At 41.0% G+C, this 19685-nt stretch overlaps 1 protein-coding gene across 13 annotated transcripts in view; it reads left to right on the top strand.

The window, feature by feature from the left end:
* Positions 1–19685, top strand: part of Syne1 (spectrin repeat containing nuclear envelope protein 1) — a 506592-nt gene that overhangs the window by 194154 nt on the left and 292753 nt on the right. For all 13 annotated transcript variants that reach the window (XM_031352591.1, XM_031352581.1, XM_031352587.1 and 10 more), the window contains 9 exons: positions 1953–2140; positions 2699–2822; positions 4897–5063; positions 5697–5850; positions 8474–9102; positions 10029–10208; positions 14788–14938; positions 15494–15652; positions 17205–17387. In XM_031352591.1, coding sequence (XP_031208451.1) covers positions 1953–2140; positions 2699–2822; positions 4897–5063; positions 5697–5850; positions 8474–9102; positions 10029–10208; positions 14788–14938; positions 15494–15652; positions 17205–17387 — 1935 coding nt within the window. The remainder of the gene's footprint in view (positions 1–1952; positions 2141–2698; positions 2823–4896; positions 5064–5696; positions 5851–8473; positions 9103–10028; positions 10209–14787; positions 14939–15493; positions 15653–17204; positions 17388–19685) is intronic.

Here is a 19685-nt window from a genome sequence, read left to right as displayed (position 1 = left end):
TCTGTTTCTTTAACCTGGCTTCTTAACGCCTACTTATTGTCAGTCTTCATCAAGACATCTGAAAGCCTTGTGAGAACACAGGGAAAGGTGCAAACAGAGAATCAGGCACAAAGGAAACATGTTGACTCATAAGCAAAACAACATACACTGTCCCTACTTTATGAGCATACATGCACACATGTCTTTATCATAGAGGAAGGGAGTTGGGAGCGGAGAACAAATGATTAACAATGCACACCTGGAAAGAGTAATGGATCTAGGCTGCTTGAATGTGTTCAGCAAGAAAGCTACTCTGCTATTTATATATTTTAATATAGTATAGAAGAGGTAGAAAAATCCAATTTGATGAAATTATTTTAACATTCCACTAATGTTAGAACATGAGAAGAAGATAGCATTCTGCTTTTTTAATAATTAGATTTAAAAAAAAAAAACATTTTGGCACAAGCCATTCTTCTCTCGAGTTTCTGATGTGGTGGGAAAAAAAGGAAATAAATTGGATGTGCCAGGATTTTTATGAGGATTAATTTTTAAAGATTTAATTTTTATTTTTAATTATGCACCTATGTGTATGGTGAGGTATTTGCATATAAATGCTGTGCCAGTGGAAACCAGAGTGGGCATCAGAGTCCCTGGAGATAGAGATACAGGCATGTGTGAGCTTCCAGGGTTGGGTTCTTTAAAAGGGCATTCCAGGGTCTTAACTGCTGAGCCATCTCTGTCCACAAAGATTAAATCAGCCCATGTAATATGCATAACATAACACCTGCTGTATTCTGAGTTCCTTTATCACTACCACCAGCATCAGCATCATTCCTGGCATCAAATCACATCTATGAATCTTTGTATATATTTCTGTAGATATAATAGCACCTTATATGTGGTTTTTTGTAAGGGAAGAATAGAATTTTAAAGTTTCATATATTCAGCATATAATGAATAATAATTTTCACAAATTATGTCACTTTGAGGTTGTTTAAATGTATAGTCTCATCTTCCTTCTTTTCCCCAAATGTGTTATGTCCCAGGCATGATTTTGTCCTGAACATAGTTGTCATGACTTTTTTTTTGTTTTGTTTTTCGAGACATGGTTTCTCTGTGAAGCCCTGGCTATCCTGGAACTCACTCTGTAGACCAGGCTGGCCTCGAACTCAGAAATCCACCTGCCTCTGCCTCTCAAGTGCTGGGATTAAAGGCATGCGCCACCACCGCCTGGCCTTTGTCATGACTTTTATAAAACAAACAAATAAATAAACATTGGTTACCAGGAGTGAGAGGTCAGAGGAGTGAGAAATCAATTCTCTCCTGTACCATGTGGGTCAGAGGTATCAAAGTCTGTTATCATGCTTGGTGGCAAGCACATCTATCCAATAAGCTATCTCACTGGCCATAGCTTTATATTCTTTTTTTAAAAAAGATTTATTTATTACACATGTATATGAATACACTGATGCTGTCTTCAGACACACCAGAAGAGGGCATCATATCCCATTACAGATGGTTGTGAGCCACCATGTGGTTGCTGGGAATTGAACTCAGGACCTCTGGAAGGGCAGTCAGTGCTCCTAACCACTAAACCATCTCTCCAGTCCCCAGCTTTATATTCTTAACTGGGGAAATTCTAGCTCCTTAAAGCAACTTTCTCTTCACAGTCAATGTGTCTTGCTGCAGACCATGGCAGGACACTCTTCAGAACCATGGTTGCCTTGTGGCTGAAGGCAAAGACTTTGTCATGATGAGTGTCATTGAAAAATATTCCTCGCTTGTTCTTACTGTTGCTGTCGTCCAGCCGTCCCTCTCAGCCACAGTCTTGACTTTTGTCATTTCAATTACCTGAGGTCAACGACACTAAAGGGAAAATTGTAGAAATAAATAGTTCATACATTTTTAAATAACCTTCATTACTATAGGAAAAGACCTGACAGATTGAGTTCTCTCTGCTCTCTCCTCAGGATCTCTGTCAAGCCCTAGAGTCCCTCAACAGCGCAGTTACCATGTTCTCAGCCAGTTCCCAGAAGATGGTAAACAGAGAGTCCTGCACTCAGGAGGCTGCAGGCCTACAGCAACAGTATGAGGAGATACTACACAAAGCCAAAGAGAGGCAGAAGGCACTGGAGGACCTACTGGCTCACTGGCAGAGGTGAGCAGCTCTTGGCTTACGCTCTATGCTGGATAGGAGAGTACATATGAACTGTTCTGTAGGTCAGTGGTTCTCAGTCTTCCTGAGACCCTTTAACCCAGTTCCTCATGTCGTGATGACCCTCAACCATAAAATTACTTGCATTGCTACTTCATGACTATAATTTAGCTACTGTTATGGATCATAATGCCATAATGTAAATATTTCTGGAGATCAAGTTTTGCCAAGGGGTCATGACCCACAGGTTGAGAACTGCTGCTCTAAGTGGTGGGAAATAATCACCCTAGATATAAGACTAGTGAATTTGGATATCTACTGTGAGGTATTATTGAGCCATGGGCCCGAGAGTAGGGAGGAAGCATGCGTATCTTTACATACAGTACAGAAGTGAGGGTTGTCATAGAAATGAATGGAATTTATCACTTTGATATGCAGAAATGCCACAGACAGTGTGTATCATTTGCGACAGGTCATGTTGGACTTGCTGACCTGGAGCTTTTTATCTTCTAGTGTCTCAGTTGAAAATCATATGATTTTTTTCTCTCCTTTTTTTTTTAGGTTGGAAAAGGGACTATCGCCCTTCATGACCTGGTTAGAGCGATGTGAAGCCATAGCTAGTTCACCAGAAAAGGACATTTCTGCAGACAGAGTCAAAGTAGAAAGTGAACTGCAATTAATACAGGCAAGATCAAAGGGCAGGGGGTGAGAACAGAAATGGAATGGTCTAGTTTGCTTGCATTTTAATGTTAATTTATTAATGAAATCTCTAAGTCCTTTAACTATTTAACCATCCTGAAACCATCCTTTGGTATCACTGAAACAAAGAGAGTATTCTGGACTCACAGACACGATATAGCAGTGGGAACTTTGTAGTGACCTGTGTCCACAATATCTTAGAGAATTCTGTAATACACTGTGTAGCATCTAAATATCATTCACTGGCATTCCAGGAGAGTGGGGAGATGCAGAGTGTGTGGATAAGCTACATCAGTGGCTTCAGGCATGGAGAGTGGGGAGATGCAGAGTGTGTGTGGATAAGCTACATCAGTGGATTCAGGCATAATCACTCTTCCTTTGAATGGATGTGATTTTTTTAAAAAAAGCAAAAGTTTTTTGGTTTTTTGTTGTTGTTGTTGTTTTAAGAAAGAACGGATTGTAGAAAAAAATCAAGAGTGATTGTTGCATTTAGGAATGACAGAAAAAGAAAAGAAGATGAAGACCCAATGGGAAGACTGAAAAATAATGTGGCTTAAAACATCCTTGAAAAGCCAATTTTCTAAACTGAAATAAAAAACACTTTTATTATTGAAGCTGCAGACAATATGGATGATTTGGGTATATTAATAATGTGTTAAGAGGATGCTATCTGTGCCAGAAATGTCAGCAGACAAAATTATTTCTAAAAAGAAATTTATTGTATGGTAGATTCATAGCTTGACTTTCCCCACCTCTCTTCAGTGTAGTTAGAAAACAAAGCAGGAGCCTTCTAGTTTTATATTGTTCCTAAAAGTCTTACCCAGGAGACCTCTGGTGTCTGAACCTACTGCCCGCCTTCTGTTCTTTTCCTCCTTGAATTTGGAAGAATGCTCTGCCTCTAGTCTTTTCCTCCTCGACCTTATGAAGCTTGAATGTTCCTCATCTTCCCTAAAGGTCCTTTCCACAAAGTCTGGAATTGTCCTAATGATGAAGGGACTCACACCTCAATTTGGTCCTTTTATACATGTGGAAAGGTAGTTTCAGAAAGAGAGGCACAGATCCACTCTCTGCTTTTATGATCCTTGTGTTTGTCTCCTTGTTAATCCTTCCATTCATGCAATGAAGCAAAAGATATTGACCGGTGCCTGCTGTAAGCCAGGTGCCACGTCGGATACTGAAGCTGTAAACACAAACAAGTTTTAGACAGTGAGAGGACTAAGAGGGACCACAGGCTTCTCTCACAGGGTCTGAATACTGCAGTGTCAGCCAAGTCTCCTCTGGACTGTAGCCTGACAACATTGTTCATCGCCAGCTCACCTCCTGGCCTTGCTTCCCAGGTGTCTTCTCTCAGGGTCCACTGTAGAATTGAGTCCGGCCTCAAGTGTTCCTCGTGATCATGGAAGGGTACTCCATCCTTTTCTGCCTCTGCAGTTTGCATCCTGTATGGGACCTTGAGGGGAAGCAAATAGAAACAGCTTGATGGGTCTTTACTACCATGAAATGTCATCTCACTTGTGACTCTTTTAACTGCTGTCACCTGCTGATATCTTTGTCCTTTCTCTTGTTAGTAAGAGCCAAAGCTTTTACGTGGCCTTGGAGCACTCAAAGGGTTCATTGTCTAATTCATCAAAAATAAAAGTAAAGTCGATGTATTACATAGAAATAAGATGAAGAGCTCTTAAGTTCTTCAGTCCGGTCTAATAAAGTCTCCAAACAGAGCAATATCATATCCCCAGAGCTTGGAACAGCATCCTGACTTATGCTAGAAGTACAGTGATCTCTTGCAGTAGATTTTCTTTGATTCTCTTTGTCTACTCATTGTGAGAGAAACTCACAGCTCCAAAGTTACCTCACTCTATAATCAGACACAGAAAAAAAAATCCTACAGGCCTCACTATCATTTTAAAAACTTGTGTTAAAGGTGGCCTAGAGCCAATGATAAAACCGAGCAACAGCAAGTCTCTCTGATCTTTTTTATGAGAATGCAAAGCCAGTCTCCAGTGGTCCTCTGGGACCTGGGTCCTGTCGCACTGAGGCCTATCTTGCATTCCATCCTCCAGGCCCTGCAAAATGAAGTTGTGTCCCAGGCCTCACTCTATAGCAATCTCCTGCAGCTGAAGGAAGCCCTGTTCTCAGCAGCCTCCAAAGAGGACGTGGCAATGATGAAGCTGCAGTTGGAACAGCTGGATGAACGCTGGGATGACTTACCGCAGATAATCAGCAAAAGGTTGTTGGTTGCTCACAAAGGGGCTTCTAATAATGTGCCTTGGACTACAAGGGTGAACATTGTGTTTTGTTTGAGCTTATTTAATGTGGCTGTTCAAGGTCTAGTTCTGAAAGAGATGAGACTGACTTTATCTGTCATGTTTGAATCCAGAGCACCCCTCAGAAGTGAGCAGGAAGTGGTATGAAAGCATGACTAGGGATTCTCTAATCCAATAAATCACATCTGGCTGTCACCCAGAGTGTGGGCAGTGGGGAGGTGTGGGAGCTTGGGGTGCTTCTGGAAACTAGGCAAGGAAGGAAGAGGCTTAGACTGGAGCTGGGTGGGACAGGGCACAGGGAGAGGTACTGCTTTGCATGTGGTGATGAAGCTGCTAGGCAATGGGCACAGCTCAGATGTGGTTGAGGGGTGACTTGGTGAGGAAGCACAGAGGAGGAACAAGCCATCAGAGTGGACAGTTGTTCACTGAGACCAGGAAAACCATGAGAAAGGCAGAGCGTGGGGCTTTGCGAGTACTCAGAGGTCTGGCTTGTCTGTGTGTAACTGTTTTACTTTGCTCAGGACACAAGCTCCTTCTTCGAAGTTTAGCCGGAACCATTCTGGTCATGGCCACTGAAAGCCCCACTCTCCCCTTAGGATGCACTTCCTCCAGTCCGTGCTGGCTGAGCACAAGCAGTTTGATGAACTGCTATTCTCCTTCTCTGTCTGGATTAAGCAGTTTCTCAGCGAATTGCAAAGGACTTCAGAGATAAATTTAAGGGACCATCAAGTGGCTCTTACTCGGCACAAGGTAAAACAGATCCTCTCAAGATGGAAAATAGATGTATTCAGAAAAGAGAATCTGTTGACTTTCGCTGACCTGTGTAGATCTTGTCTGCTGGGCCTGGGATCTGAGGACCTGAAAAAATGGGGCAGATGGGAGTCTGATGCTATAGACAATCAGATAACCTTACTTCAGTTTCAGTGTATTTTTATACACGAATGTAACAAAGATAGCAATGATCCAAGGAAGGATGTTTGAGTTAAAAAAAATGATCAGAAAAATGTGTAAATAAATGTTAGTAAGCACATACTAAATATTAAGGGAGCAGCCCTTCCCCAGAACTCTCTCAGGACAGACCAATTTAAAGACAATTGTCTTACATGTAGTATATAAGTCATTTCTCGGAAAGCAAGAAAGCAAGGCAGAAGGCCAAATTCAGATTCAGGATACACTGAGCAGATTGGATTCTAGAGCTATGATCTGACATGCAACAAGAATAAACATATCTTATAAACTGAATATAAATGTTTGTCGCAGGAGGCACAAAGTCACATCTAAAAACAACCCAGGGAACAAAATGCACCTGAGGTAAAAAGCCCTCTGCCTTTTTTTTTTCTGGCTCTCTCACAGGTCCCCAAGACGTTGTTCAGCATGCACTATCTTTTTGTGTTCTGACAGAAGTTTTTCATTCAAAGGGATGACACACTTAAATACATACATGACAATAATTTTGATTTTTTTGTTTGTATGAAAGGTGGCTTAATAATTGAACTTATGGATCCAGCCCATGTATTGGGCAGGTAAATTAAACAGATAAAAAAAATTCCTTTAGTTAAAGCAGGTTAATTGCAGCAAACAAACAAACAAGCAAACCACCCTGCAATTTGTAGCACAAAATGTTAAGGATTTCCAGTTTTGAGTTTCCATTTTGTTTTGGTCCCAAAACCAAAGACTAATGTAAATTCCAGTGTTTGAAAGGCTCTTTTTTTTTTTTTTCTGAATTAACTACTCAGTGTGAAAGTGGCTGCACATTTATGAACTATTAATATTCCCTTTACTTGTAACCTATGAATATCTATTGTGGGCCTATTATAATTCAAAATCATATATTGATCAAGCATTGGGATGCTAGTGTTTCCTTATAGACTCGGTATAAAACACTTAATAGTTTCTAAGTGTTTATTCTATGCTGGTTCTATGCCCTAAAGGAAAAGTCAACCTCCAGTCTTCAGGGCAGGAGACAGTTTTATAGCTTAAAGCACTGGTTCTCAACCTGTAGGTCACAATCCCTTTGGGAAATCAAATGACCCTTTCACAGGGGTCACACATCAGATATCCTACATATCAGACATTTATTTACATTATGAGCCATAACAGTAGTGAAATTACGGTTATGCGGTAACAACGAAAATAATCTCATGGTTGAGGGTCATCACAGCATGAGGAACTATATTAAAGGGTTGCAGCATTAGAAGGCTGAGAACCACTGGCTTAGAGGAAGGCACTTGGTGAAAATGTGCAGCACTCCAGAGAGGCTGAGAGGTACTGCTTTCTGAATAACTCTATTTCAAAGGGATGGTTCTCAAGTTAGTCAGTGACCCGAACCAAAGGCTTTCGAAAGACTAATACCCTAAAGGGGAGGAGCGATTGGACCTACTTGTGCAGGTTTTCTAGAGGAAAGTTTCTTAAGGACAAAGGAAGGGTCTAGAGTGAGAAGTTGTTTAACTGCCAAACTGGAAGCTATCTAAAGGATCATGGCCAAGATTAAAACAGTAATGGTTTCTCTGTGGTGGGAACAATTGAGGGCAATCTTCTGCTGGATTTTAATTATGGTTTGTTGTGACCGGGTCAAAATCCTACACAGTTGTCTCAAATAAAGCATAAATGTGAAAATAATGAAGTCAGAGTTGTGTTCTGTACGGCACACATAGATGAGCAAAATGGGAATGCTTATGAGTGTTTACAAAATCTTCTTTATACTACAGATAACTTAAAGATATTTTATTTATTTTTAATTGTGTATATGCACATATATGTGAGTTTATACATGTGAATGCAGTTGCCCACAGAAGCTAGAAAAGGGCGTGAGATCTACTGGAGATGAAGCCACAGATAACTATGAGCCTTCAGGAAGGGCATGAGTCACTTTTGACCACTGAGCCATCTCTCCAGCATCTATGGATGACTTCCAATGGCTAAGCTAACAAGCTGAGGAAAAGGCTCGGTCAGTAAAATGTTACTCAAGCACAAGGTCCACAGTTTGACCTCCAGTATCATGTCAAACACTCAGACATGGTGGTTAGTATGTGTTCTTACTCCTAGCTCCAGGTGATAAGTTGATACCCGAGATGTGCTAGAGAGCCTGTCTCACCAAATCAGACACCTTAAAGTTCATTGACCATGACAAGGAGAGCGCTTGAAGGAGATACCCTTCATGTTGACCTCTAGCCTACACTTGTGTGTATGCACACATGCATGCTAAGGCATACATGGATAAGTGCATACACACACGGAAATACAACTAACTAACTAACTAACTAAATGCTAGGCTGTCGATTGACTGTACTACCAACGGTGAGATCGCAAACCCTTTGGTTTATCTGTGGTAGTGGTAGTGTGTCTGAGATTCAAGGACTCTCTTCCCTTCCAGGACCATACTGCAGAAGTAGAGAAGAAAAGAGGAGAAGTAAAGCACCTTCAAGATCACATAGTGCAGTTGAGGAGTCTGGGCAGAACCGAGGACCTTCACCCACTCCAGAGCAAGGCAGACGACTGCTTCCAACTCTTCGAAGAGGCCAACCAGATAGTGGAGAGGCGGAAGCTGGCTCTGGCACAGCTAGCAGAATTCCTCCAGAGCCATGCCTGCGTGTCCACTCTTCTCCACCAGCTCAGGCAGACAGTGGAGGCCACCAAAAGCATGAGTAAGAAGCAGTCTGACTCCCTCAAAAGGGACCTTCAGGATGCCATTCAAGATGTGAAAACATTAGAATCCAGTGCTATAGGTCTTGATGGCACCCTGGCCAAGGCCCAGTGCCACCTGAAAAGTGGGAGCCCTGAGCAAAGGACCTCCTGCAGAGCCACCACCGACCAGCTCTCTTTAGAAGTAGAGAGAATCCAGAACCTTCTGGGAACCAAGCAGAGTGAGGCGGACGCCCTGGTGGCATTGAAAGAAGCATTCCAGGAGCAGAAAGAAAAGCTGCTGAGAAGCATTGAGGACATAGAGGAGAGGACGGACAGGGAGCGGTTAAAAGAGCCCACCCGCCAGGCTCTGCAGCATAGGTCAGAAACCTGTGTGTGTGTGTGTGTGTGTGTGTGTGTGTGTGTGTGTGTGTGTGTGTGTGTTTGCGCGCGCGTGCGCGCACGCACGTGCACGTGTGTGCAGGTCAGGTGTGGGCATTCCCAAACTGCTGCAAATGAATGCCCAAGTTGGGCTCCAGAGCCCTGTTGGCTTCACTAATCCACTAAAAAGCATTTCCGGGTTTACCCAGTCTTGGCTATATGGAAGTCTCCCAGTACTTCTGTAAGTACCTTCATACCTACATTTGCAAGGCGTGGAGAATGGAAACATCTGCCTGCAGCCACTTTGGGAAAAGATGGGTGAGGGCATAGAGTGCACGTGTGTGCTCTACAACACAGTGCTAGAATGCATGGATTCTGGCCACATGTTATACATGCACAGATACATATATTAGGGGACATAAAATCAGGATTGATTTCTCATAGTAATGTTTTATTAAAGGAGGTAATTTGGGTTTTTCATAAAGCTTTGATAGAGCTCTTTTGATTTTAAATGAAACCACTGTGGTGCTAAAGTGTATATATATATATACACACACACATAGGCCCAGAGCCTAGAAAGATTTTTCTATGATAATGAAAAAAAAAAAAAGAATTCAACTACTTATAGCATTAGCCTTCTTTGAGAACTCCTGTACTATAAAAAAAGACAAGATAAAATTTCAATGAAAGGTTAAAACAAACAGTAAGGGTGATTTTCAATATTTTCTGAGATACAGTCATTTTACAAAATGACTTTGAAAAACTTCTTTGTCACTTGATACATATTAGTTAGATTTTTGTGTCAGACATCTCCCTGGCTGTGTTAATGTGTGCTTTCTGAGCACATGGAGTTAGAGGGAGGAAGTATTGGTCCGTGGCTCCATTGCTTCAGGAGATTGACACTAAACCAGCATTTGACTTTACAGGTTGAGAGTGTTCAACCAGCTGGAGGATGAACTAAACTCCCGTGAGCATGAGCTCTGCTGGCTTAAAGACAAAGCAAAACAAATCGCCAGGAAGGACGTTGCGTTTGCACCCGAAGTGGATAGGGAGATAAACCGCTTAGTGGCAACCTGGGACGACACTAAAAGACTAATTCATGAAAAGTGAGTTGGAAGTCTCTTGATCCTGCTTTCAAAATTTCCTCCTTAATTCATGATGCTGCGAATTGCCTGTTGCTTTCTGAACCTGTGATCAACAGCCAGATGGCTTTTTATCAACATAGGTATTCCAGCTCCTGCTAGGAACATCAAAACTTTAGTCCTTCAGAAATGTGTTAAAATTCTTCTCTTATTACGTTCAACACATGTGAAGTTAATGTTTAAAACAAATTATCAAGAGTGCCTAAAAGCAACTATTATCAGCCACTAAAAGATGCTACATTAGAATTTTAAACTTTACTTCTTTTGTTATAACCTGTAATTGAGTTAGTTATATTTTAATTTCTTGTTGCTCATTTTACTGTAAAGTTCCCCTTTTTTCCCTATGGAATTCTCTGGCAAATGCATTTGGTAGTCTCAGTTACTGAGTTTCACAGTGTCAGTTCTAACAATAGAAAACCCCCTCATGTCTCATCCCAGTCTCTCTCTCTCTCTCTCTGTGTCTCTCTGTGTGTCTCTCTCTGTGTATCTCTGTCTCTCTTTATCTCTCTCTGTGTATCTGTGTGTCTCTGTCTTTGTCTCTGTCTGTCTCTGTCTTTCTTTGTCTCTTTCTCTGTCTCTCCCTCTGTCTCTGTCTCTCTCTATCTCTCTCTCTGTCTCTCCCTCTGTCTCTGTCTCCCTGTCTTTCTCTCTCTCTCTCTTTCTCTCTCTCCCTCATATGCCAGAAACTGTCCGGGCAACCTTGGGCCACTTGACCTCTGTCCTTTCATCGCTTTCCCTACATTCTATGTGACTAGTTCAGTTTTTAATTATGTATCTGCAAATTCCATTGATTGTGTGCAACCTCAGACAATATAGTCACTTGTTGATGGTCAAATGGTGTATTTCCAGTGTAAATTATCACATATTGAATATCTATGGATATTCACATTCTTGATTTTTTTTTAACCTTAAGTGGAGCTGTTTGGTCAGCATATGCTTAAATGTATAAGAAACTGACAAGGAATTTCAACAACATATGTATACCAGGCAGGTGAAATCTCCAGGAGATATACATAGTTTTCTATTCTTACTACTGTCAAGTTTTACACATGTGATTGATTGGTCATCTTCTAACAGACATATAGAGGTAGCTCAGATTTTTAATTTGTATTTGCCTGGTGATTAATAAAAATAGGAATATAATTCTATTTAGCTATCTATCTATCTAGATCTATATGTAGATGTAGATCTATCTTCTTTAATGAAATATTTACTAAAATTCGTTAGTTTTTGTTTGCTTTAGTTTACTTTGAGACAGAGCTTCTCTATGTAGCCCTGGCTGTCCTGAAACTCTATCCCCTTGTCTCTGCCTCCAGAGGGCTGACATTAAAGAAGTATGCTACTACATCTCAGAAATCGACTAGTTTTTTTTTTAAATTGTTGTTGTTGAGGTTTTCCTTATAAATGTGTAATCCCAAACAGAACCTCTACATAATTTTATATGCAATTGATGATTCTAAATGTTATATGTCAAAAAACAAATAGCCTAAAGTAGTAAGTAATTCTGTGAAAAGGTAGATCTGGGAAGATAGCTTAGTGGGTAGAGTGTCGGGTGTCCAAGTTTGAAGACGTGAGTTAAAGTACCAGTGCAGACCCCACATAAAACAGAGGGTATGTCTGCAATCTCAGCTCTGGGAGCAGGAAGCGGGATGATCTCTGAAGCTTGCTTGACAGCCTGTTTAGATGAAATGGCAAGCTCTGGGTTCAGTGACAAAGTCTCATCCAAAAAATAATGTAGAGATGGACTGGGAAAATATGCAATTCTGACATCTGGCCTCCACAGGCATGCACATATATATGTGTGCATATACATACAAACAGGAACACATAACTATCTCTTTTTTTTTTTAATTTTTAAAAGGGAACTATAGAACTTAGCTTACCTGAGTCACTGATTGTTTGAGCTGAAGAATAATTAAATAGAGAATGAGAACAAATAAGACAGAAAAAGAAATTACTCGCTCACAGTCAGTGCACTTTTGACAATGTGGCCAAGCACAGTGATGGAGAGGTTCTCTTCTGTGGATGATGCTGGGATATTTGGACACTCATTTGTACACCTTTAAAGATGGGAGCCTTGGACCTTATCATATACAAAGGCCTTTGAAACAAAATTGGGAATGGCTTGTATCATGATTTTTTTAAACAGGTTTTTAACTTAATCATGTCACCCAAATATTGTTTGGTTTTATCTGTTATTGGTTTCTTTTTCCTCACCTTATGACAGAAAGTAAGAAAGGAAAGAAGGAAGGAACGAAGAAAGAAAGAAAGAAAGAAAGAAAAAGGGAAAGAAAGAAAGCAGCATAAAAAAACGAAATATTTAGGTGACTCATATAAAACTGAGTTGGAGAGCAGACTGGATTTAAATTAAGCAGTATTTTTTTTTTTTTTGGATCTCAATGTTATACTACAAATAACATGTTAATTCTATATAACCATAGGGATTAATACACACACACACACACGCACACACACACGCACACACACATACACGCGCACACACACACACTGCTTAGGGGAATCAGGATAAGGCAGAACCATCCTGAGATAGAATGGTGGGTCTTTCCATAGTGTCCTTACGGAAGCTAGGCTGGGACTCTCTGGCATGACAGTCATAGCAGGAATCCAAGCAAAATCAAACCAGTACTGCTGTGTAATGTTACCAGTTCTTTGTAAATGGCAAACTTTGTATATTTCCCATCAGATCATCACCTTTCTTGGTGAAGAGGAGGTTGTTTGAGGTTGGCTAGCCTGAACATTAACTTCATTCTTATAGCCTGGGTATATGAATCTTACATCATCTGCATAACTAATTAAATGGGAAGAAATATCAAAGTGCAAGGGAAAATACTAACTTTGCCAAATAATTACTTTTGGGGCCTATCAGGTTATACAGACCCAAATAAACTCTAGATGATAAAAGGAATTGTTGATTAGAATGGATAGAATTGTTACTAAAAGTTTGCAACCTCTGGCATAGAAAAAACTGATTTTTGTGAATTTCTAATGAATTTATGAATAGTCTGATTGGTCTGAGGAATGTATTTTGCGAGCTGCTGGATTAGACAAACAGAAGATAACTGTCAATAAAATCTCAGAAACATCATGAAATAAGAATTTGTCCAGAATAACTCAGAACTCTTGATTTTGTGATGTTCTCCCCTAGAGGGACTGTAATCCCTCCCTTTGTTGTCACTGGAGTCTCTTGTTTTAGCAAAGCAAGAGGATCCTCCTTTCCCTAACACAGACCTCCTTAACTCACACTCTCATATTTGGCCTGGAGGTGGCACTATGGCAAATAGCCTACCAACCAAACTCATTGGAGGTCATATGCGCAAGATAACACTTTCATTTAGAAAGTCATGGGATATTCCACTCACCAAAATATAACCGATATTGGATCAGTAAATATCAGTAAGTACCCACACTGAGTGGGGTGTCTCTTCTGTAAGGCCAGCATCACTTTTTACCCCCTGTGCCTTGCCCACATTATAGACTCTTTGTAAGTCCTGCTTTGTTAAGTGTGTCGCCTAAGTGGTTCTCAGTAGCCATGGGTAAGAGTCTCCCATCCCTTTAAAGAGCCATGAGGTGAGAACACAGCAGTCCTGAGTGACCCCAAGATGCTTCCGAGAGTTGGTGGAGGGCTTGAGGGAATCTCGCAGCTAATGTCTTTGAACTTGCACAAGATGTTGGCTTTGCACATTGAGAGAGGGTGTCCGTCCACCTTGCTGGCACTCAGGTCCTATGTCAGTTGAGTTCAGCTGGTCACTGGATCTCACCATCAAAGAGCAGGTCCTCTGCCTCGAGGTTGCAAACCTAGACCTGTGAGGACTAGGTGACATAGAGACTTAAAGGGCCCATGGTAGAACTTTATGATGAGGAAGATAATGTGGAGCACCTGGTATTGGTGGCTTATTCAACAGACGCCCGTGTGCCGGCTCTTCTTTCTCTAGAAGCTAAACACGAACAAACCAAAGCCTCTGCCCTGGTAGGTGACAGTTTGGTTCAGTCTAATAGGCTGATCAAGTTTCTTGATATCTCGCTAGATTCCTAGTGTTCATCTTAATGGAAAATGGTTATTCCTGTGTGCTCGTACTGGGTTCAGCATGCATCTCAATCTCCTTTCTGTCTTGAACCTAGTCGAGTCGCCATGAAAAGAAAAACACCACACAAATTTAGCTCAGAAACAATGGTAACTCAGTCTCTGGGCACAACAACTAAAACCTAATCTTGACGTCTTATTAAATCTGATTCCTCCAGTGGCAAATCCTGATGGATCCGCCATGATACTGGGAAACTCTAGCAGCTACATCTTGCCTTTATGCTATCCCCATTCCAAAAGCCTCTAACTCTCTCCTCCTTCTTCTCTTCCTCCATGCAACACCAAATTAAGCAGAGTTAACTAACAGCAGTATGAAGACCATGGTTGGTATGCATGCCCATCTCTGAACGCATTTGTGCAAGGATATACTAGATCCAATCCAAGGAAACTCATGCCTATCCTGATGTGTGAGAACTGAGATATTTTTGTTAATCATTACAGCCAGGGCCAGTGCTGTGGACTCATTGACTTAATAAGAGAATATCAGAATTTGAAATCAGCAGTGTGTAAAGTTCTGGAAGATGCAAGCAATGTCGTTGCGATGAGAGCTTCCATAAAGGACCAGAAGGACCTTAAGTGGGCTTTTTCCAAGGTAAAATGCAAGTGCATTTATTTAAAAGGTCCAGTATGCTTGTTCACATTTTACTCGTCAAGAAATGCCTGGCACAGTAGTTCCTGTTTGTACATTTAGATGTGGATAATTCCTGTTAACCATTCAACTCTTTTTTCTAATACTGATACCCTAAAATTCTTTTAATTCAAGAAAATTATACATAAATATACATAATATATGTATATATACAGGTGTGTATACACACACATATACATCACATGTGTATTCATACATATACATATGCATATGCATGTATAATCATTCATTTCTGCTTAAAGCCAAACAAATCTTAGAGGCAAATATTTGTTTTTTGTTTTTGGTTTTTGGTTTTTCGAGACAGGGTTTCTCTGTATAGCCTTGGCTGTCCTGGAACTCACTCTGTAGACCAGGCTGGCTTCAAACTCAGAAATCCACCTGCCTCTGCCTCCCAAGTGCTGGGATTAAAGGCGTGTGCCACCACTTCCCGGCTGAGGTAAATGTTTAAATCCTTACCACTGGCTGTTTTACTAATTAAGGAAATATTTTTGTCAACAGCATGAAACTGCCAGGAATGAGATGAATTCTAAACAGAAAGAGTTGGATAGTTTTACCAGCAAAGGCAAACACCTGTTATCCGAGCTGAAAAAAATCCACAGTGGAGATTTCAGCCTTATCAAGACAGACATGGAGAGCACCCTGGACAAGTGGCTGGATGTAAGAGCGCCCCCTGGTGTCCGTGAGTGGCTTGCACACAGGTTTCTCAGTCAAACTAATAGAGGATTAACCAAAGAACAGAACTCCACTTTGACTTTTAAGAGTCAACTCCAAAGTGAGGAAAAATAATGTTCACATAGTAGTTGGAGATAGTAAGAAGCTATATGAATTAGTCTGACAAAACTTACAGATTTCTGGAGTTCCATTTAATAACTTCAAGCATGACAAATTCAATGCAGAATGTTTCCCTTCTCAAAATGCCGGAGTTATGGATAAAAATTGGATAATTTATTCATATCTGATAGGAAACTAAATCACAATAAATAGCGATTTGCGGTATCAAGGCTGTAACTTTGCAACAAAGAGCATCGGGCTCGTAGTTTGAATGCATGGCATTGGTTTTTGCACCGGCATTCATCAGCCTCATAGCCAGATGCTAAATAATTTTTTATATCATAGATATGCTGAAATCTAATTAATGCTCAGCCATATGCCACAGCATTATAAACAAAAGTACATAGAGTTGTAATGACATTTTTTGAGAATTTTGGAATTTGGGTTTAAAAAAAAGACAGATAATATAAGAATGTGCTTTGGTTGTAACCCCAGGTATGGGATACGGGGCAGCTTCCGACTGCAGCAGCTGACTGTGATTTGCCTCATGCTCTAGCCAAGGCACGGTTTTGCCAGCTGCAGATAGTTTCTGGGATTAAATAAGATTTGGAATTCTGGGAACTTTTCAGAGGGTGTAAAGTTGCTAGGGCCTTGAGAGTTGGGGTTGGTTGTAGTTGGATAGTAGTCATGGTTGAAGAAGAAATACGAAGAAAAGAAATTAAATTGAGGGATCACTTTGCTTTTCTCTCTCCCCTCAGTCTTTTTTTTTTTCTTCCTATGTAGTGTGAGGGGGTAGAAAAGGTGGAAAAAGAAGAGAGAAGGGTGCAAGAAAGAAGAACCCACAGAGTAGCAAAGATTGGCTATGTAGAGTGCTGCTTTGAAAATCAGTACAGGATTGGGGGGGGGGGTGCTCAGAGATTAAGAGCCTTGGCTGTTCTTTGGGGAAGGCCCGGATTTGATTTCCAGCAACCACACAGCAGCTCACAGTCATCTGTAACCTTAGTCCCAGGGGATCCGATGCCCTGTTCTGACCTCTGTAGGCACTACACACATGTGGTCATATACGTACAAGCGGGCAAAACACCCAGACATATAAAATAAGTTTTAAAAAAAAAGAAAATAGATATAATGCCACCCTGCAGAGACCTCATTCCTGTAGACTCTTATGTAGTATGTGACACATCCATGCATTCTGACATAGCCTTTGTCATTAGTCACACAGCCTGCAAATGAAAAGTGAATGTCTCAGAATGACCTCTCATCGATGGATACAGTCTGTGTGATAGTTAGCATTCAAGGTGCATGAGATAATGTACAGTAATTATTTTAAAATGTCGTCTGCAAGAATATAATTTGTCCTATCAGGAAAGCATTTGTAGGGGATTAGGGGTCCCAACACCTCATAGTTTGATGACCTGACTCCTGTTTTCTTTCCCAGGTATCAGAAAGAATTGAGGAAAACATGGACAGGCTGAAAGTGAGCCTGTCCACCTGGGATGATGTTCTTTCAAGTAAAGATGAGATAGAAGGATGGTCCAACAGCTCTCTCCCACAGCTGGCAGAAAACATCAGCGACCTAAGCAATAGTCTCAGAGCTGAGGAATTCCTGAAAGAACTGGAGGTAACTGACCATGTGTATATGTAGCAGCCGGGGCACATCATTTTACAGAATGAGGAAAAAAATGGGTAATTCTAAGTCCATTCTGCTTTTTTTTATTATTTATTATTTTAAAATTTTACAATTTATTTATTGATTCACTTTACATCCAGATAGCAGTCCCCTCTCACATGGCTCCTCCCCCTATGCCCCTGCCCTTCTCCTGTGGGGAAGAGGAGTCCTTCTGGGGTATCACCCTACCCCTGACACATTAAGTCACTGCAGGACTAGGTGAATTCTCCCGCTGAGGCTAGACAAGGCAGTTCAGTTGGAGGAACAGGATCTACTCTTATGCAATAGATTGAGGGACAGCTTCCACTCCAGTTGTTGGGGAACCCACATAAAGACCAAGCTGTACATCTGCTTCATATGTGTGTGTGTGTGTGGGGGGGGGGTGGTCCAGACCATGCTTGCTGTTTTGTTGATGGTTCAGTCTCTGAGAATCCCCAAGGGTCCAGGTTAGGTGACTCTGTTGGTCTTCCTGTGGCATCCCTATCCCCTTCCCATTCTGCTCTGCAAAGACACCAATGAATAAGACAAATATCACCTAACTTGAGCTGTTGATGTAAAACGTCGACCAAGCTCTAGTTCGTCAATTTTAAAATTAGTTTCTTACTTGGGGCTGGTATTAGTGACCTTTCTATTGCTGTGATTAAATATGCAAACAGAAATCAGCTTGGAGAGAAAGGGTTTACTTAGGCTCACGGTTCCAAGGATACAGTTCATCACAGCAGAGGCAGCATGGTGGCAGGAGATAAGGGAGGCAGGCGGGCCGACCACACTTCATCTTTACACAGGAAGTAGGCAGAGAGATCTGAAAGTAGGGTTAGAGTATAAACCCACCCCATTCATGTGTTTCCTCCCACAAGGCAATCTCATAAAGCCTCCGTGTCCTTTCCAAACAGTGCCACCAAATGGTCGACAAGTCTTCCAGTGTGTAAGCCTAGGGGGACATTTTTCATTCAACACAGATCAAGGAACTTCAAACATTAGTTAAAAAAAAAAAAGTTCATAAACCATCCAGTTATTCTGATAACATTGTCCCTTCCTTTGTGAAACCCAAATAGAAAATGATTGTAACTTTTTGTGCCTGTTGTTCTTCATTTGGAACAAAATGACATCTTTTACTGAGAACTTACATTGTGCCATGGTTATGTTTGGCACCATGTTACACTTTTATTACGGAAATAGGAGAAAGTTACAATTACAAAGTGCCTGACCTCTTAAAATTGTCCTGGCTTATTTATCTTAAACTATTTTCAATCCCATGTATGGCATTGATTTTGGAATTTATTCATGCCTAGTTTTTTTTTTTTTTTGGTGATCTGATAAAAACTGAGTCAGCTGGGAAGAGAGACCCTAGATTGAGGAATTGCTTCCACCAGACTGGCATCTGCAGCATTTCTTGATTGATGTAGAAGGAGCTTATGTAGAAGGAGCTATGCCTGGACAGGTGGCTCTGTATGAAAGAACAGGCTGCGGGGAGCAAGCCAGTGAGCATCCTTCATCCACGCTTCTTGCCTCCTCTGCTTGAGTTCCTGCTCTGACTTCCCTCAGTATAGAAGCATAAGCCAAATAAGTCCTTTCCTCTCCATGTTGCTTTTGGTCATAGTGTTTATGACATGTAAAAAGTATTTGCTGTATATGCATGAGGCCCTGATCTTAAATCCCTGGACCTCTCATAAAGGCCTGTGAATATGGTGGTCTACCTATAATCTTATCTCCAAGAGTCAGTGGCCAGCCAGGGATCCTGAAAGCATGCTGGCTAGTCAGACTGGCCAGATCAATAAACTCTAGGTATAAGTGAGAGATCCTGCCTCTCTATATAAGATGGAGAGAAATTGAGGAAGATACTCATTGTTGACCTCTGGCCTTCATACACAGGTACATAGATCAGCACATATGCCCATGCATATACACATGCGAATACATAGTGCACACAATTTTAAAACTGTTCAGTGGCAATTAGGCTATTATTAAAAATTAGAGAGCTATTTCAAAAGGCATGCAATTGATTGTCCTTTTGCTGTGAGAAGAGCCTATTCCCTTTCCATAGACTGGCACTCCAAGTATGGCACATACAAAGAACCAGATGAATGACTGTAGTTCAATTTAACTGTACTACTTTTGTTACTTAGCACCTCTGACTCAAATAGTTTTTGAGAGATTTTGTAATCTAATTCCAATTTCTAAGGGTATCAGAACTCAAGAAAACTACTTGGATTAAACATTCAGACATAATGAAGAATCCCAAGGTCTTTT

Source organism: Mastomys coucha, unplaced genomic scaffold, assembly GCF_008632895.1.
Source record: "Mastomys coucha isolate ucsf_1 unplaced genomic scaffold, UCSF_Mcou_1 pScaffold5, whole genome shotgun sequence".
Lineage (NCBI taxonomy): Eukaryota > Metazoa > Chordata > Mammalia > Rodentia > Muridae > Mastomys > Mastomys coucha.
The sequence above is the reverse complement of the archived record's forward strand: the minus strand, read 5'-3'. Positions and strand labels throughout refer to the sequence as shown.